Source organism: Pinus tabuliformis, chromosome 7 (genome assembly GCF_031772625.1).
Source record: "Pinus tabuliformis cultivar Carrire ecotype Pingquan chromosome 7, CPIR1, whole genome shotgun sequence".
Lineage (NCBI taxonomy): Eukaryota > Viridiplantae > Streptophyta > Pinopsida > Pinales > Pinaceae > Pinus > Pinus tabuliformis.
This window is the reverse complement of record NC_142293.1, coordinates 742,343,560-742,359,755: the sequence shown is the minus strand read 5'-3', so window position 1 is coordinate 742,359,755 and position 16,196 is coordinate 742,343,560. Positions and strand designations below refer to the sequence as shown.

At 36.5% G+C, this 16,196-nt stretch overlaps 1 protein-coding gene across 4 annotated transcripts in view; it reads left to right on the top strand.

Moving 5' to 3' along the window:
* Window positions 1-15,937, top strand: part of LOC149249669 (protein MEI2-like 2) — a 41,443-nt gene extending 25,506 nt beyond the window's left edge. For all 4 annotated transcript variants that reach the window (XM_089458755.1, XM_089458754.1, XM_089458757.1 and 1 more), the window contains 10 exons: window positions 7,115-7,231; window positions 7,321-7,472; window positions 11,382-11,473; window positions 12,078-12,431; window positions 12,695-13,201; window positions 13,511-13,679; window positions 14,075-14,159; window positions 14,286-14,354; window positions 14,861-15,040; window positions 15,164-15,937. In XM_089458755.1, coding sequence (XP_089314881.1) covers window positions 7,115-7,231; window positions 7,321-7,472; window positions 11,382-11,473; window positions 12,078-12,431; window positions 12,695-13,201; window positions 13,511-13,679; window positions 14,075-14,159; window positions 14,286-14,354; window positions 14,861-15,040; window positions 15,164-15,331 — 1,893 coding nt within the window. In that variant the 3' untranslated portion in view covers window positions 15,332-15,937. The remainder of the gene's footprint in view (window positions 1-7,114; window positions 7,232-7,320; window positions 7,473-11,381; window positions 11,474-12,077; window positions 12,432-12,694; window positions 13,202-13,510; window positions 13,680-14,074; window positions 14,160-14,285; window positions 14,355-14,860; window positions 15,041-15,163) is intronic.
* Window positions 15,938-16,196: the final 259 nt, after the last annotated feature.

Here is a 16,196-nt window from a genome sequence, read left to right as displayed (position 1 = left end):
ACACCACTTGTATCCTTTATCTTCTTCATCGACAGCCAAGCCCAACTTATCAATGTACAAGATGATCACTAGATTTGTATCATATCATCTATTGAGACAAGTCCATCTAGAGTTTCTCTGAATTTGTCACAGGTGCTTGAATAATTCAATGGCTTCTCACTGATCATTTTGTATCATAAAGAAATTTTGAATCATACCAAGCGTTTTTTCGTATCAAGGCCACTCCTAGAGTTTCTCCCAAACCCTAGCTTCTATTTGCAAGAACGAAGGAATTCCCTAGGGTTTCCTTCAAACCTTAGCATTCTTTTAGGTCTCCACCATCTCCATCTCTTTAACTCTACTTTGATCATGAACTTCATCATAGGTGTCTTCACAAGGGTGAACTTCAATGACTTTTATTCGACCCAACTTTGATACCATGTTAATTTTTAGGGCTAGGTCGTTCTCTACTATAGATAATTGCAATTTTAAACTTGTTCATTATTTACATATTACATTCATCCCATAACATCATTAGCAATTATGTAGAGAGAACAATAACATCAACATTGCAGCGGAATAGTAAGGAACAACAGAAGAAAAGCATATACAATAGAGACATCAAGTTTTAGGTCAGAAACCAGGGCGAAACCCCACAAGGGGGAAAATCCAACCAAATTCTTCTTCTATTAGATATTCATCAATGTTCAGCTAAGATACAAGGTACAATAAGAATGAGACATATATCTATCATCATCAATCACTATCTTTGTTATAGAAGTTTTGTCATCATTGTCATATCATCAAACCATAGATCAAAGTGTCACTGCCACACATCAAAGGTTACTGCCATGACAAGGTCACTGTCAAGATCATTGTCATATAGATCTAATTCACTGATATAGGGTTATTGCCAAACCTCAGACTGTCATTGTCATACATCAAAGTCACAATTATGCGACAAGGTCCTAGTTATTTACTTTTATTAAGGACATTTTTATGTAACAAGGTTCAGCCTAAGTCACCTGACACGGGGACATGGGACATGCAGAACACAGGGATACAAGAGTCCAACACAGGACACAGAGACCCCACAAAACAAGACACATAGGACACATTATATATATGTGTGTGTGTGTGTGTGTGTTAAAAAATTAATAGATACATCATATTATGATATTAGACAAATTCGCATGATGATACAAGTAACAAATTCAATCATAGTTTCATACATGTACATTGTAAGTTTGTAACATTATGCATGCAATCACGATTCATCAATGTTACAAGTTTACAACTAGAAATTAACCATAAACTGTAGCATTCTCATTAAGTCATCAAAATCAAAATGTATTACATATGTACCAAGTCCTGAGGACTCCTGACTAGGAATGCCAATGGAAAATTGAAAATACAAAACAAGGTAGACACTAGAACCTGGGACTGAAGAATCTCATAGGTTGTTGGTTGTTGTAGTTTGCCTATAGCTCAAATCAACATCAGTACCACCACTGCGCTCTTTTGCATCCTCCTCCTTTGTATCCAATGTAATCTTTGCTTCTGTTGGTGTGGAGGATGACCCCTCAAGAGTAGTGACATCATCAAAAGTGACAGGCTCTAGTACTGTGTCACTAAGATCCAATTTGGTCAATGCCAACTTAACACTGTTGTCCAAACCCATGTCATCAGGAAAGACATCCCACATCTTTGTTTTTCCCTTCAACCACCCCTCCCTCTGCCTATAAATAAGACAAAGGTTGGTGTGCACATACACCATTGTCTCTGCCTTGGACTGCTCAAGCCTACTCTTCTTCAAACTATACAGATTTCCGTATGTGCTCCAATTCCTCTCGCAACAAGAGGATGAAGTAACTTGAAAGACGAGCCTCATGGCTAACTGTTGTAGAGGAGGGCATGTTGCCCCATGAGTTGCCCACCAAGAATAGGGCTTCTTAGCGCACTTGTCTCTAATAACATCATAGCTTGCAAATTGCCCAGTGCCCGTGGAAAACTCTAAAAAGGCATCCTCCACCTCATCAAGGGATGCTCTATCCTGAAATATCCGTCTTAATGCATCCTTCCTCCCCTATGAAATCTCACCATCCATGTGAGGAGGGACTTTGTGTGAAGTTCCACCATTCAACCACTCATGGATGTAGTATTTTGGATTCAATGAATGAGCCAAGCAATGAAAAGGTGTGTAATTCTTGTCCCACCTACTGACAAGAATATCATGTATGGTGGTGAAGAAGGCCTTCGCTGATGTCTCATACTCAGGGCACTCACTTTAAAAAATAATGGTTCTCACAGACTCAATCATGGAATCCCATCCCTCATAAACCTCTCCTAGGATGGGTTTTTCTATATCTGCAAATCGCAACAAAGCAATGATAGGGTCCATGATCTTAATAGTAAGATCTACCCTCTCCCACCAAGCATCATCTAACACTGTGTCCTTGACTCTTTTTGAGGTTGTTTGATCTGTATTTCTCCAAAAAGACCAAAACTTTGAAATAACCATGGACCCAAGAGCGGTCTTGACCTCCCTCAACCTCTTCAGCATGATGAATGCAGAGGCAAATCGTGTATCTGCAATCTTCAACAATGATAGATGTGTGTACTCTTTGTAGATTGTGAGGGCATTGGTATAATTTTGTACAAAGTTACGGATATGCCGTGCATCCTCAATAAGAGTTCCAATGCAAGGAACATCATGAGAAATAGATTTGAGTGCTAAATTCAAGGAATGGACAATGCAAGGTGTCCAAAATACTTGTGGATATTTAACTTCCACAATTATGCCAACAACCTTGCAAACATGTGCATTGTCTGTAATGATTTGCACACAAGAATCAACACCTACATCTTCAATAACTTTAATGAACAACTCACCCATATATTGTGCTTCCTTGTATTTTCCAAGAAAATTGGTCCATTCAAGGGAAACACCATGAAGTTGATGAGTGGATGGCGTGTTGCATGTGCCCATCCATCAGAAACAATACTAACCCCAGATGTTGGCCATGATGATTTAATAGGCTCAAGCATTTTTTCCACCTCCTTCTTTGCCTTACTCAACAATGTAATTCTAAGCTTATTTGACCCAGGACCCAGGAGGCACATACCTTGAAGGAGCCCTATTTTCCAAGAGCATTCACTGCTTTCAAGAAAACTGGTCCATTCAAGGAAAACACCATGAAGTTGTTGAGTGGATGGTGTGTTGCATCTGTCTATCCATCAGAAACAATACTAACCCCAGATGTTGGCCATGTTGATTTAATAGGCTCAAGCATTTTTTCCACCTCCTTCTTTGCCTTACTCAACAATGTAGTTCTAAGCTTATTTGACCTAGGAGGCACATACCCTGATGGAGCCCCTTGAGTTAGAGCTCGACATATCTCAATAAATAAAGGTGATCGTGCAACATGAAATGATATGAAGTTGAGATAGAAAAAAAGGCAATGGTGAGATAATCTCATCTTGCCTCTCTAGCTAAAATATCTTGTCCATTAGACCAAGTGCCCACCTTTTTGCTGCTTGACATGCACCCCCACCAGAACTCCCAAATGGATAATTGACATTGTTTTTCCTCAAGAATGGATGGGGATTCTCATCCTTGTTTTTCGTAGATGATGCCAATGTTATCGGAACCGAACCGGTGATCAAACCGAAAAACCTTGTGGACCGGGAACTGATCGAAACCGAACCGAAACTAGTAAAAAACCAGCTTGCCAAAAACACATAAAATATTCATATTTAAAAAAAACATATATATTCATGTGGATCCATATGAATTTAAACCATTTATACACAAATATGCAAAAGTTCTCATTTACATAGCAAGTAATAGTGCATATAACCAAATAGCACTTAGTGCAAAACATCGTTGAATAAAAAAACATCAAGAAGCAGGCTCAAAAAGGCCTTTATAGTCCAAAATAACATGATAGTATGATACTACAGTGTACAATATTACAACTACAACCTACAAGTGTTAGTTGTCAATGTCATCATCAAAATCATCATCTTGATCATCCTCTTCATCCTCATTTGAAGAATGAGTAGCATCCAAGTCTACAATCATTGCCTATATTAGGATCTTTGTTATCAATATAATCAAGTCATTGCCTATTGCCTATTGCCTATATTGCCGATCACTGAGATTCAATACGAGCCACCATTAAGAATGGATTTGAGCCACAAATAATATATGCGAGCCTCTGAAACATTCTGACCCATAGAACATGAGCCATAAAACATGATGCAAGCCACTGTAATGACAAATGCGAGTCACAAAGTATTAAGCGAGCCACTGTAATAACAAACGCAAGCTACAGAAAAGAGCCATTGTAATGTAGATGTGAGTTATAGATAAAGCGAACCACATATATAATATGAGCCTTAGAATATAGATATGATCCACATGAAAAGATATGAGCCATAGGTAGATTGATGCATGCCACAAAGTATAGATATGATCCACATGAAAAGATACGAGCCACAGGTAGGATGATCCCTGCCACAGAGTACAGATATAATCCACATGAAAAGATGGGAGCTACAGGTAGGTTGATGCAAGCCTTAGAGTTGAATCATACGAACCACTGAGAGAGCCACAAACCACAAAATTATATATGTACATGTGAACCTCAGAAATCAGAAATCAGAAATCAAGCCTCAATCTTCACTGAAGAATTTAGATCAAGATGCGTATTAACAATTGACAAGATTCTTACTTATATAATCTTGAGGTGTAATGATTAGCCCTTTCTAGGGCATTCTTCAAACAAGCCAACTTGACCTTTTTCATTCTATAGCCCATAATAAATTTATTAAGAATTTATTTACCAAGTTGCTTTGATGATAGCTTGCCAAAGTGGTTTCGCGCCATATTAAATAAAAGAAGAGCCAAACCAAATAATATTTCTTTATCCAATTCAAATTCTTTCTTGGGGCAAGATGGGCTTCATTTTGGGCCTATGGAAATTCGTCCCATAGCTGCCCCAAATTTCAACACCTCCTAGGAATAGACCTATCCATAGTGGCTTTGGAGGAGGTGTGATCTTTTCAAGGCAAAATGAAATGAGAAGCAATATTAAAACCTCTTCGTAAACCTTCCCAAATGTTAAGTGCGGGAACCAAATTTTCCACGCTTCCAAATTCTTCATAACACATGAGAACCACTTGAAATATTAGACATAGAAATGACATCATTGAGAAGCAACCTTTAACTCTGACATTGTGACGCCCATAATATATTAGCAAAACTTTCCAAGGTTCCTCCCTAAAGAGACAATGTGCCACCCATTCAGCAGACAAAATGGCCCTTTGAAGGCAAATATAAATCAAGCCCAGACTGCCCCCATGCTTGGGTACAATGCATATATGCCATGGTACTATTGACAATGAGTGATCACTACCAAAATTGGTCCACGAAATGCTTCTTAACAGTTGCTCAAGCTGATTAAATTTGACAGCATAAGAAAACTTACAAGAAATATAATAAACATCACTAGCCTACAAAATTTTGCCAAGAATTGTTAGCTTACCAAAAAATGGTTGATTTTACATTGGAATTTTTTGCATGCACCAATCCCACATTGCTGAGAAGAAAGCATTAACTCCAAAAGACACACCCAATTAGAGAACGATATTCTCATTTCTCATATGTTGCTAGGGGAAATCAACCTTGCAGGGTTTTCATCCATGCCAATCAACCAATAATTAGACTTAGGATCACTAACCACTGTTTTGGATGCAGTGGAAAAAACATTCAAACACTCCAGGGCACAAACAAGTTTTGAGATAGCTCAATAGAAAGGGGTCATTAGCAAAATGATCATTAAATATCTCTTTCCCACTGGGCATAGAGATGCCCCTAGTGTGACCTTGAGTTCCCACAATGTCATGGAGATAGCTAAAAGCATTAACATTGAGTAGTGATGACATAAAGTTGAGTAAGAGGGTAGCCATGCCTGATAAATTTATGCAAGACAATTTTGTCTAACAGAACACCTTTAAAAAAGGAAGCCAATTCATTGGAGAAAAAGTCTTTACCATAGACACAAACTACAAACCAAAGCCAAGACAAGTAACCATATCTAGGACAAAGGACCAATCTACTCTGTCATTGGCCTGGTTGAAATCAATCAAGTAAAGAATTTGTTGCCTTGAATCTTGATTCCTTGGCCCACAACCATCAACACTGTGTTAAGAATAAATTATTCTTGGATAAATCTGGTTTTCTTGGGCTGGACAATCCGTGTAGTGACATGTTGGATCTTTAAAGCAAGATCCTTAGCGTGAATTTTGTATGATACATTGAGTAAATTGATCAACCACCATGAACCATATCCTTAGTAGAGTTCTTGGGGGTAAGGGTTATCAAACCTCTATTCTGATATTTGTCTATTCTGACCCAAGGTAGGTTTTTGCTCAACCAATCTATTTAATGCAATGTAATGGGTGGCAAATCTAATGTCATTAGGCCTGACACTCTATAGATTTTTAGTTTTGTGTTTTCTATAAATAATACTTAATCTTATCTAAAGATAAGGATGAATTTCACTATTTTTCTTGCTCCCAAGCTATTTTACCAATGACCTAGAGGGATAGATGTATCATGTATACAATGTGTTTTCCCAAGGTGTCCAAAACACAGAGAAATGATCCATGGATAACTCACAACATTGATACAGTTGGGTGTATTATCAATGACCACTTGGACTTTTGTCTGCTCCTACGGACAAGATGACATCCCTCAATATCGAACAAAAATCCAACAGTATTTGTCTTGTTCATACAATGAATAGTGGACAAGTGGATCATTCCTTTAGGGAAACATCTCATTGGCTCCACTTAACAGCTATAGCTAGGCTTACAAATAAACAAATATCTATTGTGCCTTTTAATGTATAGAATGAAGCAAATATATAATTCTGCAGAGGGCTGTTTCATAGTTGCTCAACCGCATTTTCTTGTAGAGTTTAGCTGTACCAATTGCATAGGACTGTTTTAGTTTAATGTCTGCTTTAATTTCAATTCCCTGATAGTTGCAAGCTTGACAATCCTTCAAAATTATTTTTGCTACCATATTAATAATTTTTCCCTAACTTTATTTTTGATGTATTTCTAGGACAATCCCTCAGATAAGGATGTAAATCAGGGGACTCTAGTTGTATTCAACCTAGATCCTTCAGTTTCAAATGAAGATCTCCGTCAAATATTTGGTGTTTATGGAGAAGTGAAAGAGGTAAACCTCTAGTTTTAATTGACAGATATAGTATATGTTTTGAGCTACTTAGTTGTGCTTTTCCAAATCTGATTTTTGCAAACAAACAGATAAGAGAGACCCCCCACAAACGACATCACAAGTTTATTGAGTTTTACGATGTAAGGGCAGCTGAGGCAGCACTTCGTTGCTTAAACAGGAGTGATATTGCTGGGAAACGCATCAAGCTTGAACCCAGCCGTCCTGGGGGAGCAAGACGGAGGTATTGGTCTTATATTGGAATGTTCACTTGTTGTTGTTGATTATGAGTAGGCTTTTGACTTTATTTGTTTTGAAGGTGCTATATCTATAGAAAAAGCTTGGTACCCTAGCCAAGATTAGAAGATTAGCAATTGGTAGAGAGCAACTTGCTACCCTGCCACTTTTATGAAAAATGATTTGTTAAAACTAAACATCAACTATTATGACATGATTTGTGCCCAGTAGAAAGAGAGATTATGTATTTTGCATTTGATGGAACGAAGAAACTATCAAGTTACTAATATTGCAAGGTTGGGGGTTCGGGGGGAGTGGTGAAGGCACAATAAAGAAAGATAAGATCATAATGATCAATACAGGCCTATATGATTAATATATGCGTACAACATATATCTTATGTTATAACATGTAGGTTTACTATCCTAATTAATATAAGCTGTTGTACTTGAGCCACTTCCACAGGAAGCTAAGGATAGTAATCCTATATGTTGTAAGGCCGTGTAAAATCCATATGTTGTACAAGAGTTAAGGATAATGATTAATATAAGCATTTATACTTGGGCCACTTCCACAAGCATAAGATTAACCACCATAACACTTGAATACTTATGTAACACTTAACATTGTTTTCTTTTCATTAATTACCCAGAATGTAAACATCTGTTTCCAGTTTGTCCTTCCCATTTGCATTTTCTGTATTCTCTCAATTTGGTATTGTAAAGATGAGTGGATAAAATGTTAATTTTAGCATAAACCTTGATTTTTTAAACCTGTGAAAACTCGTCCACTCCAATGTGAAGGATGAATCACGAAACAATCAATAGGATATTTGAAACGACATTTTCAAAATTTTAGGACATGGGGAAATGGCATATTAAAACACTTTTAAAAAATGTCTCGAAAAAATAGAAATTTCAAAAAAACATTCATAAATATTTTAAAATATAGAAAAAACTAAAGAAAATGTGAACAATTTACATAGAACTAAAATATATTGATAGTAGGTACAACTATTCAAATAAACATAGAATTGAGAACGTAGATGATAGTGTAAGTACACAGCTAAAACCTTTTATTGATATATTAGAGTTTAAAAAAGGATTATTCATTATTACATCAATCATTAAGCGTGGGAAAGTAAACAAGAAAAGAGTGTTTCAAAACACATTGTCCCTGCCAAAACACTCGATGTGAAAAAATTTAACTGCCCATCTGCAAAAGCACATCTCTGTTATTGTAACATCTAATTGGCCATTTTTTACCAGAACTTTCCCAGGCCTATATTACTTGGTCAAATATATACATGGTTATTCTTTGACACTGATGGTGACTCACGTGTGGTCTCAAGGCTTGTCTTGTTTTGCCACCTTTCTTTCTGTACCCCCATGTCAAGCTTAAGAGGGCATTTTAGTGCTATGGTGGTTAGTCTTATTCTTGTAAGCCCTTCGTGGTTGGGTCTATGGTGACACGGATTGTTTGTGGATGGCCATAGTGGTCTCATTTTTATGTTCCAATAGAAACTTGTTATCATAGATAGAAACGATTCTGCACTTGGAATCTGAATTTTTCTTGAACCTGGGCTGAGAAACTGAAACTGAATGCTGAAATCTGTTACTAACAAAAATTTCATCGCTACTTCTGCTGGTATAAGGATGGAATCTAACTAAAATATACTAGTTCTGAAAACATTTGCAATCTGGGATGCAAAGACTGAATCTAGATGTTGGAATTTGTGTTTCATTTTTCTGTCGAACTAATCTGGAATTTACTAGAAACAGATCTGACTCTTGAACAACATGGAGCAACACTGGACTAACTGTAACCCCAAAATGGAACTCACTATTAATAAAATTCAAGATAGTACAAACGTTAAAGAAACCTTCCTGAGAAGGTATAAGTGCCAACTCAGGCGGAGTAACCTTCAGTGCAGTAGGGGTGCTGCACTTGGTCAAGAACTAATTTTCACTGACTATCCGCAACACCTATCCTAGACATGTTATTCTAGGGCTTAAATGTCTTTTTATAATGAAAACTCCTACACATGCTCTGCACTTTATGTAAGCTTACCAGCGGCTGCCACACAGAATCTATCTTCAACCGCATTGCTGAATCGGATCTGTAGTCCCCGACGTATTGTAAGCAATCATTTTTATTCCTTGTTATTGATAATAGCAAAGGGGCAAACGAATAGGTTGTGGCTTTTCGGACATCCGTAGTGACCTTCGAATTTGGTGTTATGTAAAGTAGAGACTACAGTCACGTGGAGATCTCTTTATCTTATTAAGAGTGGGCAACAGTCGTAAAAATAAAAAGATCCTCGTTGTCTTATCAATTTAAAGTATAAGTTATCTTATTAAGAGTCGCAACATATTAAAAAGATCCTCGTTGTCTTATCAATTTAAAGTACAAGTTATTAAAGCCAGGAACCATTACTTTGTATAGGTACATTCATTAGTATTTTCCATAGGAAAAAAAGAGTACAAGCGGGTACAAGCGCAACCAAGTTATTTAGAAGTAATCATTTGAAAAGTCAACATACTAAGGGCCTTATATAGTGAAGGAATAAAAGAATTAAAGACAATTAAAGGAATACCGAATATATGTAGGGGATAGCTATAAAGGAGTCAAAAGCTATAAATAATTGAAGACGTTAGATAAAAGTTCAGTGTTCTAAAGTTAAAAGTGAATATAGTTAAAGTGATATTAGAAAAAGTTCATATATATAATTGAAAAAAAAAAATCACAATTAAAAGTTACCCAGTTCCAATTCAAGATTTTTAAAGGGGTTTAAAGGATTAATAAAAAAGTTACTTTTAAAACTCTAAGCTGATCCAGAGAAAGTAAAAAGGATGCCAACAATGGAAGATTTTTAGAAACCTCACGCAGAGTTGATAAAGTGCTATTTAGATTTAAGGGGACTCTGGTAGGAAAGATGTTATTATTTCCATCTCTCTCCGTTGAAGAAAATAATTATATAAACCCTAACTTTGCTAACCAATTGGTGATTCCTCAGTGAAACGTAATCGAAAAATTATACTGCTGGGATAAAAAAACAATATGACATAACCGATTTTACAATTAAACATTGGGGATTATACTTTTATATCGTGATTCTCTGTTCAATCCCTATGGGAGGATCAAGGTGACATTATTCTAGGTTCAGCCTAGATGAAAACTCTAGGGTCCTTCGTCCTAAATACGAAGAAGTTTTTAACATTTTCTTACAGGAAGAAAAAATAACCCTACAGACATTACATGTAAATCAGATTCGGTAACATCAGAAGGCATACAAGATATCTCAAAAGTAATTTTTCAAGAAAGTAAAAAAGTGATACAAAATATGCAAAGGGGAGCTAACAAAATCACTACTAACAAAAATGAAAAAGTTTCTTGATTTAAGGACCATAGTGCCAAATTATTGACACAAATTAAGAAGCTTAAGAAGGCCAAAAAGATGTTGGAAAACAAGGTACAACAGCTTATCGAGAAGGAATCGTCAAAATCTTCCTAGATAGCTTCTTCTTTTGCTACATTAAAAATAAATAAATCAATGCAAAAAGAATGGTAACATGCTGCAAGGAGCTAGTGCATGATAAAGACCCATTTATGGAGAGTTCATTTTGTCGGAGGATGGCCTCTGAAAGGGAATAGCTGGCATTGTGCTTTTCAAATGCATTAATTTAGTCATTTGCTTCTGTAAATTAGTTTTTTTTTAGATTTCCCACCTAATTTTTTTTTCTCTCTCCATCCTAAAGGTGAAAACCATTTAAGTTTGTTTCCTGCATTCCTTCATTTAAGTGTGTTGTACATAATAAGGAATAAATAATAGTGGTAATGGATTTTTACTTAGTTCATGTTCTCCGTACATCATTCATGTAATTTAAGCATACTTGTAAATCTGTGATTTTTCCAGCTTGATGCAACAGCTTAGCCAAGAACTGGAACAAGAAGAAACAAGAAGTTATCGGCACCAAATCGGTTCCCCATTGACCGATTCACCTCCAGGTTAGTTTCATTCTGACAGAGGTTCTTTACTGGAAGATCACCCAGGAATTTTTTTCTTTCTGCAAGCTCATTCAATCGAAAATAAATGACTTGCAACTGTCAAGACAAACTTTCTGATTTCTCTTAAAATAATGCCTAAAGATCAGTATTTCTTTCCTAGATTGTGAATTTATATGCAAGGTAACACAATGAGAAGATGAAAAATATTGCTTTTCTGAATACCGGTTTTGAGTTAATAATGTATTTTGTAAGTAAATATTCATCTTATCCAGATAGTGAATGTTGTTTGAACCTATTTCTTAAAGTGCAGCTTGAAGCTTAATCATTTTCTGGCATTTTCCACGTACTATCTGTAATTGTCTGTATGTACAATTGATGGGAAATTTATTTTTAAGTTGGTTGCTTATAGTAATTGCCAAAAAGGTAGAAATTTCCGTGTAGTATGGCATGCTGATCTGTAGTTGTGTGTGTGTACATTTGACATGCTTATGTCTAGTTTGTTGATCATAGAAACAAGCAGAAAATTTCTAAGTTTTTCATCTAGCAGTGGCTTAGAAAGGTGAACTACAAATCTGTCTTGACCTTCTATTTTGCATTTGAACAGGCAGCTGGGCACATTTCAGTAGTCCCAGTGAGAATGGCTCTTTTCAGAATATTCATAATTCGCCAGGCATTGGAAATGTGAATCCCATGATAAACAAACCTTTACCAGGGTTGGCTGCAATCCTGCCACCTCTGGTGTCACCTTCTGCCAAAGTTGGACCTATTGGAAATGACATGGGAAGAGCTAATCAGATGGATACAATCTCCCCTGTAAACAATCTGGGAAAGGGAGGCCAATTCCAGCACCCACATTCTTTTCCAGAAAAGAATGGCTCTATGATGCAGTTACCACATTATAGTTCATCTGGAACTGGACCTGTACCAGGAAGCTCTACTACTTTTGGACATCGTGAAGGTAATTAGTCGCTTGCGTTCCATGTCCATTGCTTTAGTAACACATTTATTCTAGGGCATACCAACTATTAAAATTTAAATCTAATTACTAAGGTTTGTATCCATGTTCATAGAATAAATTTCAGAAAGAGATAAATATTACTGTGCAACTAGTAATCCCGTTTCCTTTCTATAAGAAGCATACATGAAAACAGACATTTATGTACATGTAGAATTGTATCTTCCATCCAATCTAATTTATTTACGCTGGGACTATGTATACAGCAATGGGTATCTCTAACAGTGGATCATTTGGTCATCCAAATTCAAGCTCCAGTGCAATCAGTACTTTATCAGGTCCTCAATTTTTGTGGGGCAGTCCAAATCCTTATTCTCATCGTATACAAAATTCAGCATGGCCCACACCATCCCTTGGGAACTCGTTCAATGCAAGTGGCCATCCTCATCCACAAGGTTATTCATATTCTGGGAGACAGGGTTCCTATATGAACTCTGTTGTACCATCACACCATCATCATGTTGGATCTGCTCCCTCAGGAGATCCTTCATACCTTGGTTATTTCACAGGATCACCAGAGACATCTTATGTGCATCCTGGATCATTTGGAGGCATGGGTTTCAGTTGTGCCAGTGGAAGTCCTTTGATAAATATTGGTGGGCATGGCATTGCAAATTCTGGACTTGGCATTTCAAACAATGGCATTGCTGAAAATGGGTCTCCAAGTTTTGGAATGAGGTCTCCCCAACACATGAGTCATGTGTTTCTTGCAGGTGAGTTCCAGAGTGCTGTATTCAATTTAGGGGTTAATGTTTGCCATTTGGATAATTTTTCCATATTTTGCCAAAAAAAGATTGACCAGTTGATTATGAATATTCACCTAGTTTTAAACGACAAATTTGTTCTAGTTTTAAAATTGCTGCCTGTTTTCTGTAGAACTATATGAAATCCTTGGAATCTTATAATACTTTACAAAAGTTCAGCTTAATTTCATACTTAAAATTTTGAGGATTATAAGGATTTGCCAAGGTTTTTACACTCACCAAAAAACTGTGGTTGCTTAAAAAAATTCCTGTGACCAGGATCAGTAAGTAACTCTGGGGATGGACTAAATGACCGAGGAAGAAGTAGGCGCAGTGAGAACAGTGCAAATCAAATAGATAACAAGAAGCAATATCAACTTGACTTGGAGAAGCTAATGCGTGGCGAAGATTCTCGTACGACGCTCATGATAAAAAACATTCCGAACAAGTAAGCTTTGCTTTATCACCTATAGTGGAGAAAGCCTGGATTTTATTTTACACTATAATTTTATGGAGCATCTTGTGTGCACCATATTCAAGCAAATCAATCACTAAAAATTCTATTGTTTGGGAGGATTTTATATCATGCAAAAAATCAGTCATAGTTTTCCTTTAGAGATGGGGAATAGCCTTATCCAATACTAGCAAGTTTGTGTTCATTGAATTTATATCTTCAGTAACTAAGTAACAAGTATTGAATATAGTGAGTTCTACTCGACAGTTTTTAATATATATTCATACAGGACTTGTCAAGGTAGCTGTTGTTTGATGTTTTCTATCTACAAAGCTGTGTTTGGTGTTTTTTCATTGAGGCATTTCAATCTTCCTTGCAATGTTCTGTAGGTATACTTCAAAGATGCTATTAGCAGCTATTGATGAAAATCATCGTGGGAGTTATGATTTCCTCTACTTGCCTATTGATTTTAAGGTAAAATATTTGAGCAACTGAGCTATCTCCAAAGCTATTTAGTATTTTAATTTGCTTATGTTCGTTAAAGGCAAATTTGGATTTTATGTGGATAATATATTTCTAATATTTGCTCTCTTTGTGCAGAATAAATGCAATGTTGGTTATGCTTTTATAAATATGATTTCTCCAGCTCATATCATTCCTTTCTACCAGGTTTGTTGTCTCTACTTTTTAAGGATTGTGAATGAAGGAATAGCTGGTATGATGTATTAAGATACTTTTTTTTCTTTCCTTGATGATGGATATTTTTAAATTTAATTTAAATGGATATTGTTTGTTCACCATCCTGAACAAAACCATCAGTCTGACCTACCCGTGAGTAAAAATGGATGCTGAGAATAAGGACATAGATATACTTGTGGATATTCAACGATTATTTTGAGCTGAGTTCCAGGACGTCTAGCTATTTGTCAGAATAAATACTAAGTGCTTGCAGTTGGCAGATGTGTGGCAAACGCTTTAGAGATGCTAAATCAAGTTTATTCACTCGTTAAAATCCATCATCAATTGCTTTTACCCAGATACCTTTTTGAATTCTAGTTAAATATTATGTTTTCCGCTTGTCAATGCACCAATCAGCACGGGGAGCATTGTTGCAGTATGTGTTCAGGTTATAACAAAAGTTCATGCTTATAACAATAATCTTTTGTCACTGACAGGCATTCAACGGAAAGAAATGGGAGAAGTTCAATAGCGAAAAGGTTGCTTCCCTAGCATATGCTCGAATTCAGGGAAAATCTGCTTTGATAACACATTTTCAAAACTCTAGCTTGATGAATGAGGATAAGCGGTGCCGTCCTATTCTTTTTCACTCTGAGGGGCCAGAAGCAGGGGATCTGGTAATTTCGCCGTCATCTGATGAAATCAATTATTTGTTATTCCTACCTTCTTTAGAAACGTGAATCCTTGTAGGGAAACGGTCTGAGATTATCATTGTCATTGTTTGTATGGTTTATTTTCAGGAGCCATTCCCAATGGGTGTTAACCCTAGAGTCCGTCCAAATGAGGGTTCCAACGGAGATCACCCAGAAAGCCCAACAGGAAATGGAAGTAAAAGTGACTCGGTGCATGCAATTCTTGAAAGTACTCCTGATGGCACTCCAAATTTTCCGGGGGAAGATGAACAATAATACCTTTGCCGTCATGATTAACTACAACTATCAATATGAAATAAGGCAGTAAAGCCCAATTCTTTCTTGACGCATGCAAGTGTATAAAAGAAGAGTGCCTCTCAAGTAGAAGCTTGTTGCAGGCTGTACATTCAAACAATTCTTTTTATTGACCAAACTGGCCATCTTTGGCAGTAATCGATGCTCGAGGTGTGTGCCTTGGTAGTCCCATTTGTGTAAAGAACGGCACAGTGAAATTAATTATTGTGCAGTCACGTCGTTTGCGTAAAGACGGATACACAATTGGTTATTTTTGTGTTGCCAAGTTCTTGCAGGAGGCTCGAAGTAGCTTGAAGGATTTGAAAAGAAGTTTGATTCTTTTGTTGAATCCAGCCTGAAATGTGTATAGAGGTGAGGGATCCAAGTTATCAAGTTCAGTAGAACTGTTGCCACGATACAGGCAAAACATTGATAATTTATTATCTTATCTATTTGACTGACGATCTTAGAATCGAAGAGTTTCAAATATGAACAGGGATATAGCAGCTTCATATTTGGTTTGGACGTTACACATGTAGCTGGATTTTTTTAATATAAATCCCTATTTGAGTCGTTTGATGGTCAAAAGTCATACACTGATTTTATTCAGATTGTGTTGTTTATTTATCCTTCTTTAATCGGTTGGCTGTCAAAGATTTTGCTACATTCTTAATCAAGTCCAGGGAAGGATGTGAACCAAACTTTTTGTTTTGCTTGAAATATGTTTATGTTTTGTTTTATCTGCTTTGTAAGGGAGATAGGTCTTGAGGCAGATTTTTTATAAGATATTGTTGTACTCTAGGACTGGAGCATTGGAGTTTTGTTTGTCCTGACAGGTTTCTTCATT